This window comes from Pungitius pungitius, chromosome 15, assembly GCF_949316345.1.
Source record: "Pungitius pungitius chromosome 15, fPunPun2.1, whole genome shotgun sequence".
Classification (NCBI taxonomy): domain Eukaryota; kingdom Metazoa; phylum Chordata; class Actinopteri; order Perciformes; family Gasterosteidae; genus Pungitius; species Pungitius pungitius.
The window spans coordinates 16,967,825-16,985,146 of NC_084914.1; the positions used below are offsets into that span (position 1 = coordinate 16,967,825).

The window sequence follows — 17,322 nt, forward strand, 5'->3', positions numbered from 1 at the left end:
CCCGCCCCGCCCATCCTCTTTCACGCGCAGAGGGGGGAGGGGCAGGGACACACACTTCAACAAACATAGAGAAAGCAACAACGTCTGCGCAGCGTGCGGAGGAGGAATTGGTTCGTAAAAAAAAAGCAGTGGCTCAGTAATTTGGAGATGGTTCGGATTTAAAGTATCCGATGAGCAACAAAACGTTATATGTAGGGAGTGCCACAAACAGGTTACAGTAGGGCTGCCAACCGCCCTGTATTACCCGGGACATCCCGAATTATGGGCAACTTTGATTTGTCCCGGCCGGGACAGCTCCAGTCCTGATTACCAATCACAGCCTGCTAAGTCAATGACGCGCGAAAAACGCCCGGTTGTTGTGAAGTTGTGACGCATCTGTTAAAATAAGCAGTGAGGCTGGCGCTGCTCATTGTGCGAGCCTGGCCACCAACCGCTAGCACCGGCTGAACGGCTGAGCATTTGTTTATTGTTTCATTTAATTTATTATTTATTCATTTTTATTTATTTGATTTTGCAACTCCTTACTGAAATAGCTGGTTTCAATTAATGACTAATGACATGTCATATTTGGCTTTGACTTTGCTTTGACATTTGCATTCAGGTTTTCTTCCCTTTAATGTGGAGAAAATATCGGGATATATACCGTATCTCGATATCCAGCCAAAATATACCTTTTGGTCTATATCGCCCAGACCTACTTCCAAGCATCCTCGTCCAAATGTGCAAATCCCCCCCAGTGCAAACAGAGCTCCAGTCCGTCCCAGAGGGTCACTTTATTACCTCAACTCCCGCACAATTTATGGCACAACACTGAAAAGGGTAAAATCCTAATAAGACGACTGGGCTTCTCGTGTGCAACGACAGTCACAGAATATTCCCTTTTCAAATTGCTTCTAAGCTGCTTCACAGAGAAGCAATTTGACAAGAAAAATAAGAGGAGGGGGGGGGGGGTTTACAATGGTATCAGAACCAACAAACACACACTCATAAAAGCAAATACTCTTTTTAAAAATGGTGTCACTTCAAAACAGGTTAATACGCTATGGAAAATAAAAAAGAACTGGGGAGCACAGCGCTGTGCGGGAAACTGATTGAAGCGATCAGGGTCTGAATGTAAAAACCTCCATAAAGTGATGCTCAGTCTGTCAAACACTCGTCGCCAGTAGAGCTGAAAGAAGGCTGAACTCTATTCCGTTAAGAGGATTAAAAAGTATGTATATTATGCCCATGCATTTACAAAGACAGATGTTTGTCCCAAAATCTGCTCGAGTACACTGCATTGACAAAAAGTGGTGAGCAGTATTGTCAGTACACTGAGCATCTGGTCGATGAAGCGCATTATGCTCTGCAAGGGTTCTGACAACTTCCTGCGGATCTTTTGATACCTTCTACCAGCTGTTACGATTGGAATGTAAACAAGACAAACCAAAAAGGACAATATGTATGTGCGGCTCCAACAAAATACAAAGCCATGTGCATATGGAGGGGCCTTACAGCAGGGAGGAATTACTTTGAGCAAATTACGGTTGAATTTGTTTTTCTCAACAGTTGCTGCAGAGTATGAGGAGCACTTGGAAAAAGGACTCAGGTAACAAACAACGAGGTACATTAAAAAACAATGATGGAGGTCACCGTGATTCACACGCTGCGTTCGAACTCTACTCTGTAACAGGTGTTGAGCTAGAGTAATTTAGAGCTGTCCCATGATCCTGTTTGAATGTAATCTGGTAAGAAGAGGTTTTTGGATACAAACAATAAATCCAGTTGTTTTACGGTAATTGGAACTTCCCCACAGTATACTGCTGACCACTTCACGGTGTTTACGTTGGACACATGGATCCCAAGCAACTGGCAAAATGTTTCCAGGCGGAATAAAGCATCTGTCCTGTCATAGTGCTGCTGAAATATAAGATGAAATGTAATGTCTTCTCGGGAATTTAAAATTCCTGAGAAGACATTAACGCACAGATGAAAGTACAAAGCCAGCAGCAAAAGAAATCAAATAAGGGACAAAGAGAAAAAGGATAATTGCGATGCTATACCTGCAGCAAAAATTGCGTGGGGCCTCACCAATGGACTTTGGAATATGCAAAAACCAACAATCTGTCAATATTTTACAATAGGAAAACTTAAGCTATATGGCATGTATTGTCTTTATGTATTGTTTGCATTCATATAAGATCCAGACAGGCATTAAGTAAATTCATTGGTAAACTCTGTAACGTTAAATCCAACTCACTCAAGACAACTTTTTAAAAGGTTTCAGGTAAGCTAAAAACCAAAAGGGCCAAACCCGTCAGATTTTGCCCAGGCAAGCGGGTCAGAAATCAACTTGGTGAGTTGATATACTAGCCAGACAAGACATTTACTTGCCACATGATCTCATGAGCTTTAAGTATTACAGTATTCTCCAATCTGCTGCTTTCCTCAGCCATATGCACATCTGCCAGAAGAGAAAAACGTACAGTATACATGTGAAATGTAGATTAAAAAATGCATTTTAAAGACATAAAAAAACGTTGGTAAAGTTACAACAAAGACATGTGAATGGATGAGGTTTGTTACATTTAACACATACACTTACGTGTGTAAATGTCTGTATTGTGGTCAATAAGACTATAATCCTGTTACAGGACAGAAGCACTAAATAATCAAACATCCCAAAAGACACAAAGTTGACCAAACTGGGTGAAGAAATGTAATACTGCAAACAGTACAGAGCCACACGGTGCCTCAGTGCCGGCAATAGCAGAGGGAGACTTCACTTTATCATTCAGCACCATGGACAGCGGCCAGCTAACTTCCACAATTCACACTTTTGCCACTCTCCGCCAGATTCATTCACAGTCATTCATTCATGAACTTATGCTCATTGAAAGTTGACTCGGTTCTGTCTAAACTTGGACAGCGTTTAGTTACATAATGCCCTAAAACTGAAAAGACAGCGTGGACAGTAGCTTTGAAGCCGTTACAAAACACATAGGACTGTGACAGCACCAAACGACCAGGTGTCAACAGAAACATATATGATTTAAAGTTGTGCTAAAGTGGCTGGAGTTTGGCTGCTGGCGCGCTTACTAGCACGTAACGTTGAGTTAACTTAGTTGCTAACACATAGTAGCTACTCGAGCCCCGCGTGTGAGCTAACGTGAGGGAGAACACCCGAGGATTGACAGGGACAACAGTCTAATAAATGTATTCCCGGCAAATAAACAAATGTGTATAATTGTGTTAGCATTACGATGCTATGCGGCCTATTAGTGCAAAATTAAGTGCTAAACCTTGATTTAACGTTAGCTCACCACAGCCTCATGAATAACAGTCGCTTTACCAGCCGGTGACCTGCTAATCATGACACATGAACTAAGCTAACGGCGTTGTACTTTAATTACGGTCTTTATATAGCGCTAAGTGATTTTCGAAGCATTAAAAACAGAGTATGGAAACGGGCCTAAGCTAACAGACAAGTGCTCCGGTGTGAAGGTTTACAATCCGCTCAATTGGCGGCTGACAAACGGCGCGCACGGTTGTGTTTCCTGAACTCACCGAGGACGAAGAAGGGCAGCTCGGTGTTCTCCAGGTCGTCCACCACCTCGACGTCCCCGGGAAAGTCGTTCCTGACGGAGAACAGCAGCTTGGGCTCGGAGGCCGACGGACTGTGCATGATGCTCAAGTCGTTTTCCCTCAGAAACGGCAGCGCCGACACGGTGACGCTCTTCATCTTGCACTCGGTGTCCTGGCTCTGGTCCTCATCGCTGGTTAGCCCTCGGACTTGGGTCGCGAGGACGACCAGGAAGACCCACGCGAGTTCCAGCAGCGGTCTCGGCCCCATGGTGAAGCTCGCCATCTCGGTCGCTCGATTTTTCCTTCTCTCGCCTCCTCGCCTTTTCTCTCACAGGGCTGCCTCGGTCTCGCTGCCCGGCTGTACGAGAGAGAGAAGCAGAGTGAGCGAGAGGGAGGGTGTGCGCGTGTGCGCGTGCTCACTACTCGCACGGCGTCGATAGCAAATGCTCACATATGATCGATCCAGGGTTTTTTCTGTATACACAACGCTGAACATTGACAGTGCTAGTCGATCACCCCTTTTACCAGTGACGCGCGGTCACTGGAGGCAGGGGAGGCAGTGTTATTATGAAATAATAAAAAAAAAAAAGATAAAAAAAATATATGTGTGTATATATATCCACTGATCTGTGAAAGAAGTGTAATTATAAGATTAATCAATCAAGGGCAGTAAAAGGCTTTTACTGCCATTTTTAGCAAAACTGCCAAAGGGCCCTGTAATGGCCCTATATAGATTAGCAGCATGACCTGCACCCAGAATGCCCTCTGGGTCCAATCACCAAAAAGCATAATCATTTCTCATTTAATTGTACAAGTGGCCCCTTGCAGGCATTTGCATATCATCTCCAGCTGCTCAACCTGACCTTTGTGATTGGGTGGACACTAAATACATGATTGCCAAATTGATGTGGTCGATGCACAGACTAAATGTATAATAAACACTGCACAGAAGATGGAAATATTAGATCATTTTTCAATTGGCATGATTCAACTTTGAAGGAAATAACTCTAAAGATCTCATGAAGAAAATAGACAAATGAAAAAAGGTTACATTTGATCTCAATGATGTTCAACAAGAGCCAGTTAAAACTGAAGAAAAAGCCAATAAAAACAATATTCTGCAGAGAATTGATTGCTTTGCGCATGCTGAGCTCAACATGGCTCTTTAAGATGTCTTTGTTATTGCTGGAGATCAGTGTTTTAAATAAATAACTAACAGCTATACAAAATTCTATTTTTGTAAATGTGCGAATAAAATGTTCTATATAGCTATGAATGATCTGAATGAATATCAATTTGAAGGAAACTCAAAGGGTTTGGTATTTGCCAGAGCAACTGAAGTAGAGATTGGTCTGAAAAACAATAATTTAAAGAAAAAAAACCTTCAAAAAGATTTGTTTTACTTTTGAGTGCATTTGGCAAACACAATACAAATACAATACATGGATAACGCCATGAAACGTTTTTTTTAAACGCTTTGAATATGTAAATTCTAAATGTAAACCAAAAAATGACCTCCTAATGCCTCCTGCTAACCACTTTTCTTTGACTTTTAAAGGACAGGGTCAAGAAAGAGGTCAAGGTGAATTCATGAGGAATAGGGAGAAGAAAACTGGTGTTAAGGGATTCCAACTATGTAATTATGAGTCCATGGCAGATATCTCTCAAGTAGGTATGCCATGGCAAACCACAGAGATAGCGGACTACAAAGAGGGCTAAAATATATGTATTATTCCATAAGCTGCAGGCTATGTAAAGAGCCTCTTTTGTGAACAAATTCTCTACTCGAGGACGGAAGGAGAGAAACTGGAGCTTCCCTTCCTGCTGCTGTCACATTTAACAATCAACATTGCTTCCATTCGAAACTCTTCACTCGTGTGCAAAATCAATTAAACTGTTTAATATCTATATTTTCTTTGTGCAGTGGTGAGCTAAGCTTGATTAGATTTTGACTGATGGTTGTAACATTTTGGTCTGAACAGCTCTTACCACTTACTTCCAGGAAATACAGCGAGAAAATATAGCATTAACTGTGAGAGCAGCTAAGATTGGTGTCGCCTGAGTGGAACGTGCAATCATCCAGGGCGCATTAAAAAGAGCTGAGATCTTGTCACATCTAGATATTGACGCTGAGCTTTGTACCGCGGCCTACCGGCTCCCATTGTCCCTGTCATGACTTATGAGCTGAGAGTTGTAGAACACCCAGCAGTTAAGTCCCAGCTGAAAACATGCAATCTGCATGTATGAAAAGCTGTCAGCTTTCAAATTGTGAAATGTTGGCTCTGAAGCTTTGTACATCCAAAGGGTATGTTCAACCAATGCTATGAGAAAAAACACTTTAATCTAGTCCAGAAAGTTGAATGGAATAGTAAGGAATTAAGGCTACACAAAATGATCTAATTTAACAAAAAGAAAATCAGAAAACGATGTTTATTTATAAAACTGAGGGCGTCGCAATATGGGTAAACTTTGAGGCTTCTTGACTGGCGTCTCCTGACTGGTTGGTCATTTTGGTATTTTACACCAAGTTCAAACACTCTCACGTGAAAGAGAAAGTGAGTTTGGCCAAACGAGTATTGTGCAGAATGTTCTCAGGGAAAGACCATGGTCAATACAACATTTAAACGGCAAACCCTTTCATAGCTGCACCAAAGCAGTGCAAAAACCGACCAACCAACACTGTATTCCCAACAGCCAATGACCACTTCCACCCGACTCAGCATAACGACTTTGGCTGCCACATGGGACACGAACACCATTCTACTCATCAGAAATTCTGTGGATGTTTGACCTTCCCTCCGCAGAATTATTTTGACTTAATTAGATGAGATTCGAAAACGTTGTTAATCCCCAGTGGGGATACTCATTTTCCACCAAAAAATGTGTACACTCACATAGACTACAATAGACACAGTCCACAGAGCACAAAAGACAAGAAACATCCCAAGGAACAAACAAAGCCAGTACATGCCTTATAAAACGTGTTCGACATCAGAAAGATGCTAAAGGTGTTCATTCAAAAATCGAAGAGTCGTTCAGTAGAACATTTAGGCACGAGTCTTTCACTGAATCAGTTTCTGAGTCCATTAAAAACACTGAATGGCCTTCAAAAGACATGATTGTTTTTACCTTGGCCCTTGTTCTCTTTTCTATAGTAACCTCTAGTGCAGTGATTCTCAACTGATCAGCTTATTGAACCTGTATTTGTCATCCGTAGTAATGCCGTCCCCCCAAGCAGAGCGCATTATAGAGGAAGACACGAGCCAAGATCCCCTGATGAAAAACATAAAGAAGCTTTATACTGATATCAAAAGATCTAAGCTTCCTCAAGATGTCTTGACGAAGCCTTTTTTAAAACGTCATCAGAATTTTTTTTCCAGTTTAATTCACAGTCCAGATAGAAATTATCCAGTCTTATGAATATTTTGGGGTCTGTTGACCTGGAATTATCACTGGGGAAACCTCCTACCTCTTTCTTCTCAAATCAATAACCAACTTAATGTTTTTTTCAACATTTAGTTTTAAGAAATGTTCACTCCACCAGCTGACAAAGGATTCAACCTTCTGTTTATAGGCCAGGTCATTGGCAGCGTCATCTGAGAACTTTTGGATGTTACAGGATACCTGCTTCTGCCTATACTGTGTGATGTATAGTGTGAGAATAAAAAGGGGGATACAACTGTTCTCTGTGGTGCTCCAGTTTTTAGTTAAAATAGTGGTAGAATTTTTTCTATCAAGCCTGACAAACAGCAGTCGAGAGAAAAGGTAATCCAAGATCCGAGATGGCTTGGTGTTTTGCAGCTTAAAAGTCATGTATTTTAGCTAAAGGTTGTGGTTTGAATTGTATTAGAAACACTAGAAAAGTCAAAAAACATTATCCTAACGGAGCTGGCAGGGGTTTCAAGATGACTGTAAATACTGTGGAGCATAAAAAGTAGTGCATCATCTACCCTTACACCCTTCCTCATTAGAAACATAATTTGTGGTACTTAAAAACACAATAGAAAATTGGGAGAAATCCTTCCTAATGTTATTAACAATAGACTTTTGTTCAATTGTGACATTATATGTAGAAGACCAGGCTCACTAAGTCACTACGCTGTAGCTTTCAGAGCTTAAGTTTAACTGCTCTTTCTTATTATGTGTCAACTTGACTTCAATATTCTTACAATGAAATCATCAAGAATACAGACCGAGCACATGCAGAGCAAAATTCCACTGGACTCAAATATGCTGAGGGCTTTAAGACTCTAAATCCCATGACTGTTTTGTTGACCAGACAATTGCCATTTGGATTTGGATGCAAAGCTAAAGGAAAAGAAGATTGTGTTTTCTGTGCCACTATCGTCCATCCATTTAATATTTAAGCAGCTCTGTGGTCTGTTTTTAAACGCCATGTCTCTCTCTCCGTCTCATCAGAAATATTTTTATATTTGAAAGTGGGACAATGTTTGGGATCCAAACAAAAAAAATTCAAATAACAAATCGAGACCAAGAGAGGGAAGTGGATCGGCCTCTGCCACCCGCAGTGAAATATTAAAAAGTGAACCGTGATTGAAGAGAGCAAGTGGAGCAAACAGTGCCAAAGTATCAAACATGAATTATTGATGTCACTATTCACATAGAATCAAGTGTACTTATAAAGTTTTTTGGATATATTAGCCTTTTTAAAACCTTTAGACTTCTTTGCTAGTCACTCCAGAAATTAGTGGCCGCAAGGCTAAGGAGTGAAACGTTTCTGGTACGTTTCTGGCCTTTTTCCCTAGAGAAATGCTAAAATTAAGATTTTCACTGTTTCGACATGAACTCAAACATCATTTATCTTTGCAGTTTAAAGGCTAAGGCTGGTTGCGTTACATAATTTTTTCGACAAATCCCATGAAAAGACAGATGAACTTCTTTGTTTTGGTTTCGTATGTATGTATTACTTGGGTTGTTGCCAACATCTGGTGAAAATGTCATGTCAATAGCTCCTTTGGAAACATATTTACTCAGAAAAATGGTGACCTGTTCAATACTTATTTCACCCGCTGTACAACATCGAAAGATTTCATTGATTGATCATTTTCTTTCCATTAATTCAGTTTTTATCATTTTCTGTGGAAATCTTTAATGTGAATATCCCTGCTTGCTTTAAAACATCTTTTAAGCCAGGGATGGCCAAAAGGTTGATCACAATTGACCAGTCGACTGCCAAGGCAGTGTCGGTAGATCGCCTGCCATTGGAAAAGAAAATCACACTGGGTCACCACACTTTCGAGGTTGACCGAGGTAGCCAATGGAAAAGCTGGCATTGCTAAGTACCGATCCTTGAATACTTGATTGATAGCATCCCAAAGATGTTTCAATACTGGCATTTGACGACTGGACCGAAACCTCCTCAATTCAGTGTGACCAACTGCAACCTAGGTCATCTTACTGTGGAATTTTGTATGCGTCTGTATCAAAATTATACAGTAATAAACTGAGTAAATGTAAGAAATTTTGACTCTCGGACGGATTATGCAGGGATCTGATGTTTGTGATCAGAGGTGAGAGGAAGAGAGATACAGAGCCACTGGGAGCCAGGCACATTAAATTCCGATAGATTTGCTGGCATGGCTAATCAAAAGCGGTGGAAAGCATGGATAAGGAGAGGGGAAGGGGGGGGTGGACAAGAAAGACAGTCAGTGAAAACCGAGACAGGGGGAGAGAGAGACAAAGAAGAGAGCACATACATAAGGGCCTTTTGACTAGCAGGTGCAGCAGTGGCGGGGGGAGAGCCAGCCGGCACAGGGCCTGATCAAGAGAAAGATCTCACTGTTTCAACCTTCAGACTTCCTCCCCGTTGCCAAACTATAGCAGGGCTTGGTCCCGCTGCAATCGCTTGCGATGAATTTGATTATGGCCTCGTCAGAGGCAATAAAGTAGGGCAAGACAAAGGCCTTCGTTGCAGCTCCAAAAGCTGGTTGAGAATTCTCCCGCAGCAGTTGCAGTCAAAGCCCTCTTCAAATTCCCGGCCGCAGTACAAACGTACCACTTCAGACAAACCGGGGCTGTATTACGAAGAGCCTTTTAACCCACTGCTGGGGAAATGCAACGGCATAAAATTGGGGGTTACAGGACTCCCCATGCACGCGGGTAATTTGTGTGTTTGTGTTGTGAGGGAATAGCAGTGCGATGAAACCCCTCGGATTCCGTCGACTGTGTACCAGTGTGTTTGCCGTGATGTACGTAGTTTGCAAATCTGTTAGAAATAATATCAATTTTTTTTTTCTTCACAGAATGCTAAATCTTAAGCTTACCTATGAGTTTAAAACCAAATGTAGTTTCCCCCAAGCTTACAGTTGGCCACAATCCTCTTACTGTTTTGCGCTGCAATCAAAAGCTATCTCTCCAAGCTGTCTGGATCAGAATGGCTGTTATTAAGAGATGGTGACTGTTACAGATTCAGCAATTCCAATCTTCTTCAGTCCTTTGTAAAAGAAAGAACATTGTTCAAGCTTTTTGTTCCTTGTGGTATGAATTTCAATATCTTAGAAAAAGGTTTTTTTTGTTGGCATGCAAGCCCCGTCAAGTCAATCATGAGAAACTACCGAGATGGAGTCACTAAAAACACTCGCCCAACATTTCCATTATAAGAGTAAGCAATGACACATAGCTGTTGTCAGCAGTCACAGCTGTTTAGCTAGTAGCTTGTGGAAGACTGTATGGTACAGGAAATACATACAGGTAGATAGCATGTCCATGCATTATATTTAGCTCAAATAAAACAACTTTTTTATTTTTTTTAAGTCAGATAAATCAATTATTGCCATGGTTTTAGTCAGAATTCAATTAAAAAATTATATTAAATGTTTGCTTTGGATGAAAGCTCCATGCTTTTTTGATCCTGACCTCCACCCTAAGCAGACCTATGCAGCTCTCTATATCTCTTCCATTGTCCTGATTGAGGATTAACTTGATCAAGTACAAATTGATTACGTGGCTAAATATAATTAAACAAACTTTTTTGTACAGTGTCTGCAACACTGCAATCATGAATGGGTACATGAATGCTAAGTCTGGAACTGTGAAATAAAAAAAATCCTCTTTATTATGAGAAGGATTAAATTAACCACACACAGGTTTTTCTGAATAATGACTTTCTTCAGCATATCCAGATTGCAACTACTGTATGTGTACAGTCACAGAAATATGCCCAGCAAATAAAAAATAGGTATCCCCTCCAATCTCTGGAACTAACACGCAGCCAAACAGCACCTGATGCTGCCAATGTGGATGAGCAGCTGCTCCAACCTTATTGGCAAGTGCGCCCATATAAAGCATGAAATTCAGCCGCGCACAAACGCTACCCAAGCTTTTAAAAGTATCTTGTTACATTACCATGTCCCTACTGTCAAGAAGTAACTTGTAATCTTACAGCAGGTGTATGCAATTCAAAATCAACAAAATCCAGACCACATGCTAATGTCTAGAACATCACAATAATGTCTAACAGGGTATGATTTGGTTCTATGTATGTGGAAGTAGCCTAGTAGTTTTATCAACCTTTGTTTGAAGCCAGAAAAGATGACTGTCAAACTATAAAGAATAACAATATCTCAAGTATATTGATTTTTGGCTTTCCAACCAAACCAGATAAACATAAAATAATAATATTTTACTCGATAAAAAAAATAAAACACATTACAGAAAGCTTTTGAAAAATGTCTTGAACTGACTTGCCTTTGCACTGCAGCTTTAAATAGTTGTATATTCAGGTGTGAATTGATGTTAACCCAAAAAACCCACGTAATCATATTCTTTACATCTTCTAATGAGAGATATTTGTGTGCAGAAACTAGATGTGCCTTCATTTCAGATTTGAGTGGGCACATTTGCTCAAAAGATTTGTGCTTTGCTTCGTAGTGGCGCTTCACAATGCCTTTTTTAATTATTGCGATTGTCTCTGAACTTGTGAGATATTCTGGCTTAAAACTAGCAAAGGAAGAATTCTTGTTTTAAGAGTTGGTTCTTGGTTAAAGGCTTGTATTTGGGAGCCATGGGAAATAACTGATTTTTATACTTCGTTGACTCTCTTTCTCACCCTGTCCCTATAATAAAGCGTTTGGCCTATCAACACCCCCAAACTGTTACAATATTGAAGATAAAGTTCTGCATCAAGTACCTTATTGCTTTTATAATACGGTTATCAGCGAAATTATAAATACTAAGTAAATAGCTGCCTTTCAGCACAAAATAGTTGTAGCCACCAAATGCTGTGTTCACATTTCAGTCTAGAGAAAAAATAGTTAATTCATTCACATCGGTCATGACATGCACCTTAATTGTCCGGTTGTGGAAGCTCGCATTGCCTGAAAATGATCATGTGTGGGATTTCCGGGTTTTTTTTCGGCGATCACCACTGAGTTAAAAGCGTCCGACTTGGTGGTTACAACTCACTCAAGTCATATTGATCTTTGTCTTTTATGGGACCTTCAGGTTCCCACTTCATGTAAACACTGATAGCTCTGTCAGCACTCTTAACTGCTGGCCGCTGACTCATCCATTATAATGTTGAAAGCCATGTGGAAGCAATAGATATGCTATCAATTTTGAGTTTAGAGCCTTAAAGGTGTGGAAATACCCTCACAAGTCATTCCCTTTAATGTTAATGTTAAATGTCCGTATAAGTACAAATGGTACTGATAAATTGTATGTGGAATAATGTATATGATATTAGTGGATTACATTAATTGACACATTAATTAGTGCTTCACTTTAATGTTGAAGCTCACAATGTTTGGTTACTTTTGCTGCCTCAATAGCTTTTGAATTACTTATAGAGGATTTTTTTATCTGATCCTAAAATAATGCACCATAACTAATTTATTGATTGTATTTGTACTACTAATCTGTATCTAAATCTAAATCCACTAAATAAGGAAATAGACTCCAGCGATATGTCAAGAAAATAAGAGCAAAAATAACTGTGCGCCTTATATTTTCTCCTTTCGTGACATTGAACCACAGCTTTCTGATGCAGCAATTAGCCAGTAGTCAGCAGATCTTTCAAAATGCGTTTTGAATGTGAGGCTGCAGATGAGTAAGTTATTGCTGCGCTCTGCAGTTTTGCAAAAGCACTGAACCAGTGGAGCTCTTTTTCTTTTCTTTTTTTAACACGAGACACAGGGCCTGGTCCTGCTAAACAGTAGGATCGCTTGTGTCTACATAAATAAACGTCTCCCACTATAAGCACTAACAGGGACAAATATGCATTGTGTGCCTCCTAAAAATGAAAGGCAGCATTCACACATTGGCTCACTGTAGAGATAGCTAGACAGAAAAGAAATCTATTTCAAATGTGCAACTTGTGTTTCCGGCTTAACACATCATTGTTGATTAGTATACACACAGTGTAGGCATTTGCAGCGTCAGCCCATCACTTCAACTTCACTAACCAACCAATGCCTGCAGAGAGCGAGCCATCACCATGGTAACCGGTTGACTGGAGGAATTACCATAAGAAACAGATACTGTGTAAACCCCATGGCCACAGAATATTTGGAGAGCTTTTCCTCAACAACGAGAACACTTGAAGTGTTCATGCAGAGGAGCATTTGTAGCCCCAGTCGGCATCCCCGCTGCCAGTGGTGGTCCGGAGCTTCTTCCATCTTGGTTCCTTCTCTCTGAGTGTATGACTTTGCATCGAATAAGTCTGAAGCCCCTTTTAGGCCCACAATTGTAAAAATGCAACTAATAATGGTATTAAATATAATTATATTATATAATGAGGGGAAATTTAAAATACCATTTTCCAAGTTTTTCTTACAGCTATCTAGATGAAACATATTTCAACAATTTTCCAAGTATAGTATTACTTAATTCTTAATATGTTTAGTTATAAAAGAAAGAGGGTGGGGGGAATCACATGTGCGTGACAGAGTGACAGCTCAACAAAGGAGGCTGAAAACCTTCCTCATTGATTAATTTGTGATTCAATTGCGTTGCCTTCAGGTATCGTAGACACTGGTGGTCTTTGACTGAAAGCTCCCTCGGCAGACTTGGATCTGATTCTATACACAGACAAGGTCTCTGCCTGACCCGAGAGGCCTGATTGAGTTGTATGCATGGTTGAAACTTTTTGCTCAGGATTTACTTTTTTTGTTCTTCACACATTTGTCTGAAAGCGTGTGCGATATATTGAACATTTATCGCCCCCCTTTGTGGCGTTTTATTGTTGATTTTGTACAGGAGTATTTTCCAGCATTAGGCAGACCAGTTACACTAGATGGGTCTGTGTTTGTGGTACAAATATACATAAATGTGTGTGGCTGGAGACTATCCCAGAAAAAATGCTGAAATATGTGTATAATAAATTCAATATGGTGCCATAATGTTTTTTGGTTGTGTGAGATTAAACATTTTCAAAGTGCATTGCATTGCACATCTCTGTTTGAAAGGTTGTGTTTCATCAAGGTTGGAAATATAAAAGGAGTTTATTTGCACTAAATATGTGAATAAGGGCAGAAAGTTTGTGCAGTGCCTACGTTTGTTGAAGGCAACGTGATAGAGGAAGGTTTAAAAATAAACATTTAATTAAAAACAATTCAAGAACTGAATCAGTCATATTTGATTTGATTTTTTTTTCAATGTTGATTTTCTTTTTCAAATGATACACACTTTTGACCTGGATTTGGCTCCATTAATTTGCAGCTAAATCTACAAAAAGGATTAGTTATTCTCTCGTACCCTAAAAAATATATTTGTATGTTTTTCAAGTTACTCCAAACTAGAAAGTTTAAAGACTGCAAAAACCCATGTTTTGTGTTGCACTTGCTTGACGTTTGCCTGTGTTGGGAAAGGTGTTGTCAAGCTAGCCATGCTAGTTTTAAGTGCTCTTGCGTCGGCTTCTTTGAACGCTACGGCCGACGGGGGGTGAACACCTACCCATGCAGTCAATGTGTTCAGGCAGCCTGACAGGGAGCGGAACACTGAGTGCGCTCTGGCTGCATGCTTTTTTAATGAAGTACTGGTATTCAAAATCCTGTCTTTTTCCACGGTAACTTTCTAGTACCGGTACACAGTGCAACATGAATTGTAAGTTGCTTTGGATAAAAGCGTCAGCTAAATGATGTGTAATCTAATGTAACGTCACTTAACAGCCAACATCTAAATATTGCACTTCTGTAGTTATTTCAACCCAAACCGAGATCTTTCTTTTAACCTAATTCGGTATATCATAATCTTTTTTCATGAATCTAAAGATTTGTTGCTTAATCCTAAATTATAGTGTACATTTGATTTAAAAAAGACTGAATGCACGTAATGAGCAGAAATTGGAAAAATTAGGCGTAAAATGAGGAGTAACTTGCTTTTACTGTGCCGTATCTGTACAGTGTCATGTCATAAAAATATTTTTTTTAGCAATGCATTTTTTTACCATAATTGCGGCATTCATATGAAAATGGTGATGTATTAGCGCTACGAACTGTTTTTGCAACATTTTAACAAAATACTAAAAAAAAGAAAAAAAATCTTTGGTTTAACCGTGCCAGACTGATTGTATGTGTTATAGGATGAAATCACACATCACCCCCCCCAATTGTTCTTCACAGGAACGCTGGCATTTAAATCAGACAATCAAGGTATTTAATAAGGAAAAAAATGATAATTGGCATCTATAGAAAAATTCCATGTGAAATACTAGCTGGTCTTGATGAAAAACACATTATATAAAGACTGCAAGGCAAGGACATGGTATTTGCACTCACAAATCTGGTTAACTCTGGAACTTGTTTTATACTAATACAAAAAATAGTTGTCTTATTGTCAGTAATAAATTGGGGTATCGTGGCGATGTCTAGTAGTTGTTTTTTTACCTTATTCACCTCTACATGTCTCTTTGACATGTATGGCATTTTACATACCTCATCTTCAAAATCTGAAACAGTGGTCTTCAATCTTCAACCACCAAAACATGGCACCAGTCACCAAATGAAATCTATTAAGTCCCCAGACGCCTTCGTAACAACCGCATGTACCAACGTTCAACATGATTGATAATGATCTGACTATGACCGCTGCATAACATGACAAGTGTATGCACTTTTCCACCAGAAAAGGCCGTTTGCTCAACGTCTGGCAGAGACAGGAAAAGGTCACTTGAGAAAAAAGCCCATCCCCTACTTGAAAAATGCATCATTTGGGAGACAAAACTGAAAGAGTTTACTTAGGTATAGCAAACAAAAGCTTTTCAAAAGATGAATGAGATCAACACAGAGAAGGAAGAACAGCCAGAGCACAGCGGATTTAGAAAGGCTCTTATGTGTCAGAGGTCGTACAAAACATCTCAAGTAATTTCATGCTTCGAAAATAGCTGTCGGGTTCCAAAACCGGTAAAACAACAAAACGTTGCAAACCATTGCAGACAACTGCCATGGGCATACTCCCTCCTTTGACCAAAATTAAACCTTTTCAAGACAAAACAGATCACCTCCAGGGATGCCCCCCTTGTCATTCTTTCTGACTGTCCGTCAATGCTGGGGGCGCGGCAGTGGTGCTCAAAGCTGTTGTTCAATCGCAGTGGAACCAGACTTTGACGGAGAAATTATCAGGGAGCAAATGATAATTCTATTTTTGAGCACCATTCTATGCATGAAGAAAAACCATAACAAATCACCTTTCACAGACATGAACGAAGAAGCTGATGAGACCGTGTCGGGTGGCCCCGTGAATGGGAAATCTTATTATAATAAACACACGGATGGAAGCGTCGATAAGAGCATGGTTGTGTGCAAGCTATGCAACAAGGAATTCGCATCGAGCCTCAAGTATCACCTCAACGCAAAACAATTAGCAGCTAGCGTGGACGTACAAGGACCCACACCCAACCCGCACTGCACCAGATGACTGGTTTAAGGACCAGGCTAACGAAGTCCACGTCTGAAAAAATAACCTGAATGTACTTGAAAGTATTGGTCTACTTAAAAAAAACATAGTTTACAGAAGGTCTACTTACCTATAGGCTACCTGAATTTCTGAAAGTACTATATTTCTAAATATGCTATAGCTACACTGGAATTGGTTGAACAAAAATAAAAATCAATGTGAAAAAAATGACTTCTCACTGTTCTCAGGTCAAATATTTGTATGTATAATATATGCGATTAATTTCGATTAATTAATTACGAAGCCTCTAATTAATTAGATTAATATTTTAATCGAGTCCCGGCCCTAATATATATTTACACACAGCGTAAGTATTGATCACCATTTTTCTCTGAAAATATATTTTCAAAGGAGCTATAGACATGAAATTTTAACATACATACATACAAAGAAACCAAAACAAAGGAGTTCAGAAATAAAGTTGTGTAATAATGTGAAATGAGACAGGGAAAAAGTATTGAACACGCTTACTGATATTTATTCAATACTTTTGTACAAAAGCCTTTGTTGGTAATGACAGCTTCAAGACGTCTCCTGTATAGAGAAACTAGTCACATGTATTGCTCTGTGATTTTGGCCCATTCTTCCACACAGTCTTCAAATCTTGAAGGTTCCGTAGGCCTCTTCCATGAATCTTGATCTTCAGTTCTTTCCATAGATTTTCAATGGGATTTAAGTCAGGTGATTGTGGGCCATTCTAGCAGCTTTATTTTCTTTGAAACCAGTTGAGAGTTTCCTTGGCTGTGTGTTTGGGATCATTGTCCCTCGTTTCATTTTCATCATCCTGCTAGATGGCAGCAGATTTGTGTCAAGAATGTCTCTGTAAATTTGCACATTCATCCTTCC

At 39.8% G+C, this 17,322-nt stretch overlaps 1 protein-coding gene across 4 annotated transcripts in view; it reads right to left on the reverse strand.

Annotated features, from left to right (window-relative positions):
• Positions 1-4,095, reverse strand: part of astn1 (astrotactin 1) — a 302,720-nt gene extending 298,625 nt beyond the window's left edge. For all 4 annotated transcript variants that reach the window (XM_037457170.2, XM_037457168.2, XM_037457167.2 and 1 more), the window contains exon 1: positions 3,547-4,095. In XM_037457170.2, the coding sequence (XP_037313067.2) occupies positions 3,547-3,847 (301 nt within the window). In that variant the 5' untranslated portion in view covers positions 3,848-4,095. The remainder of the gene's footprint in view (positions 1-3,546) is intronic.
• Between the last annotated feature and the right edge of the window lie 13,227 nt (positions 4,096-17,322).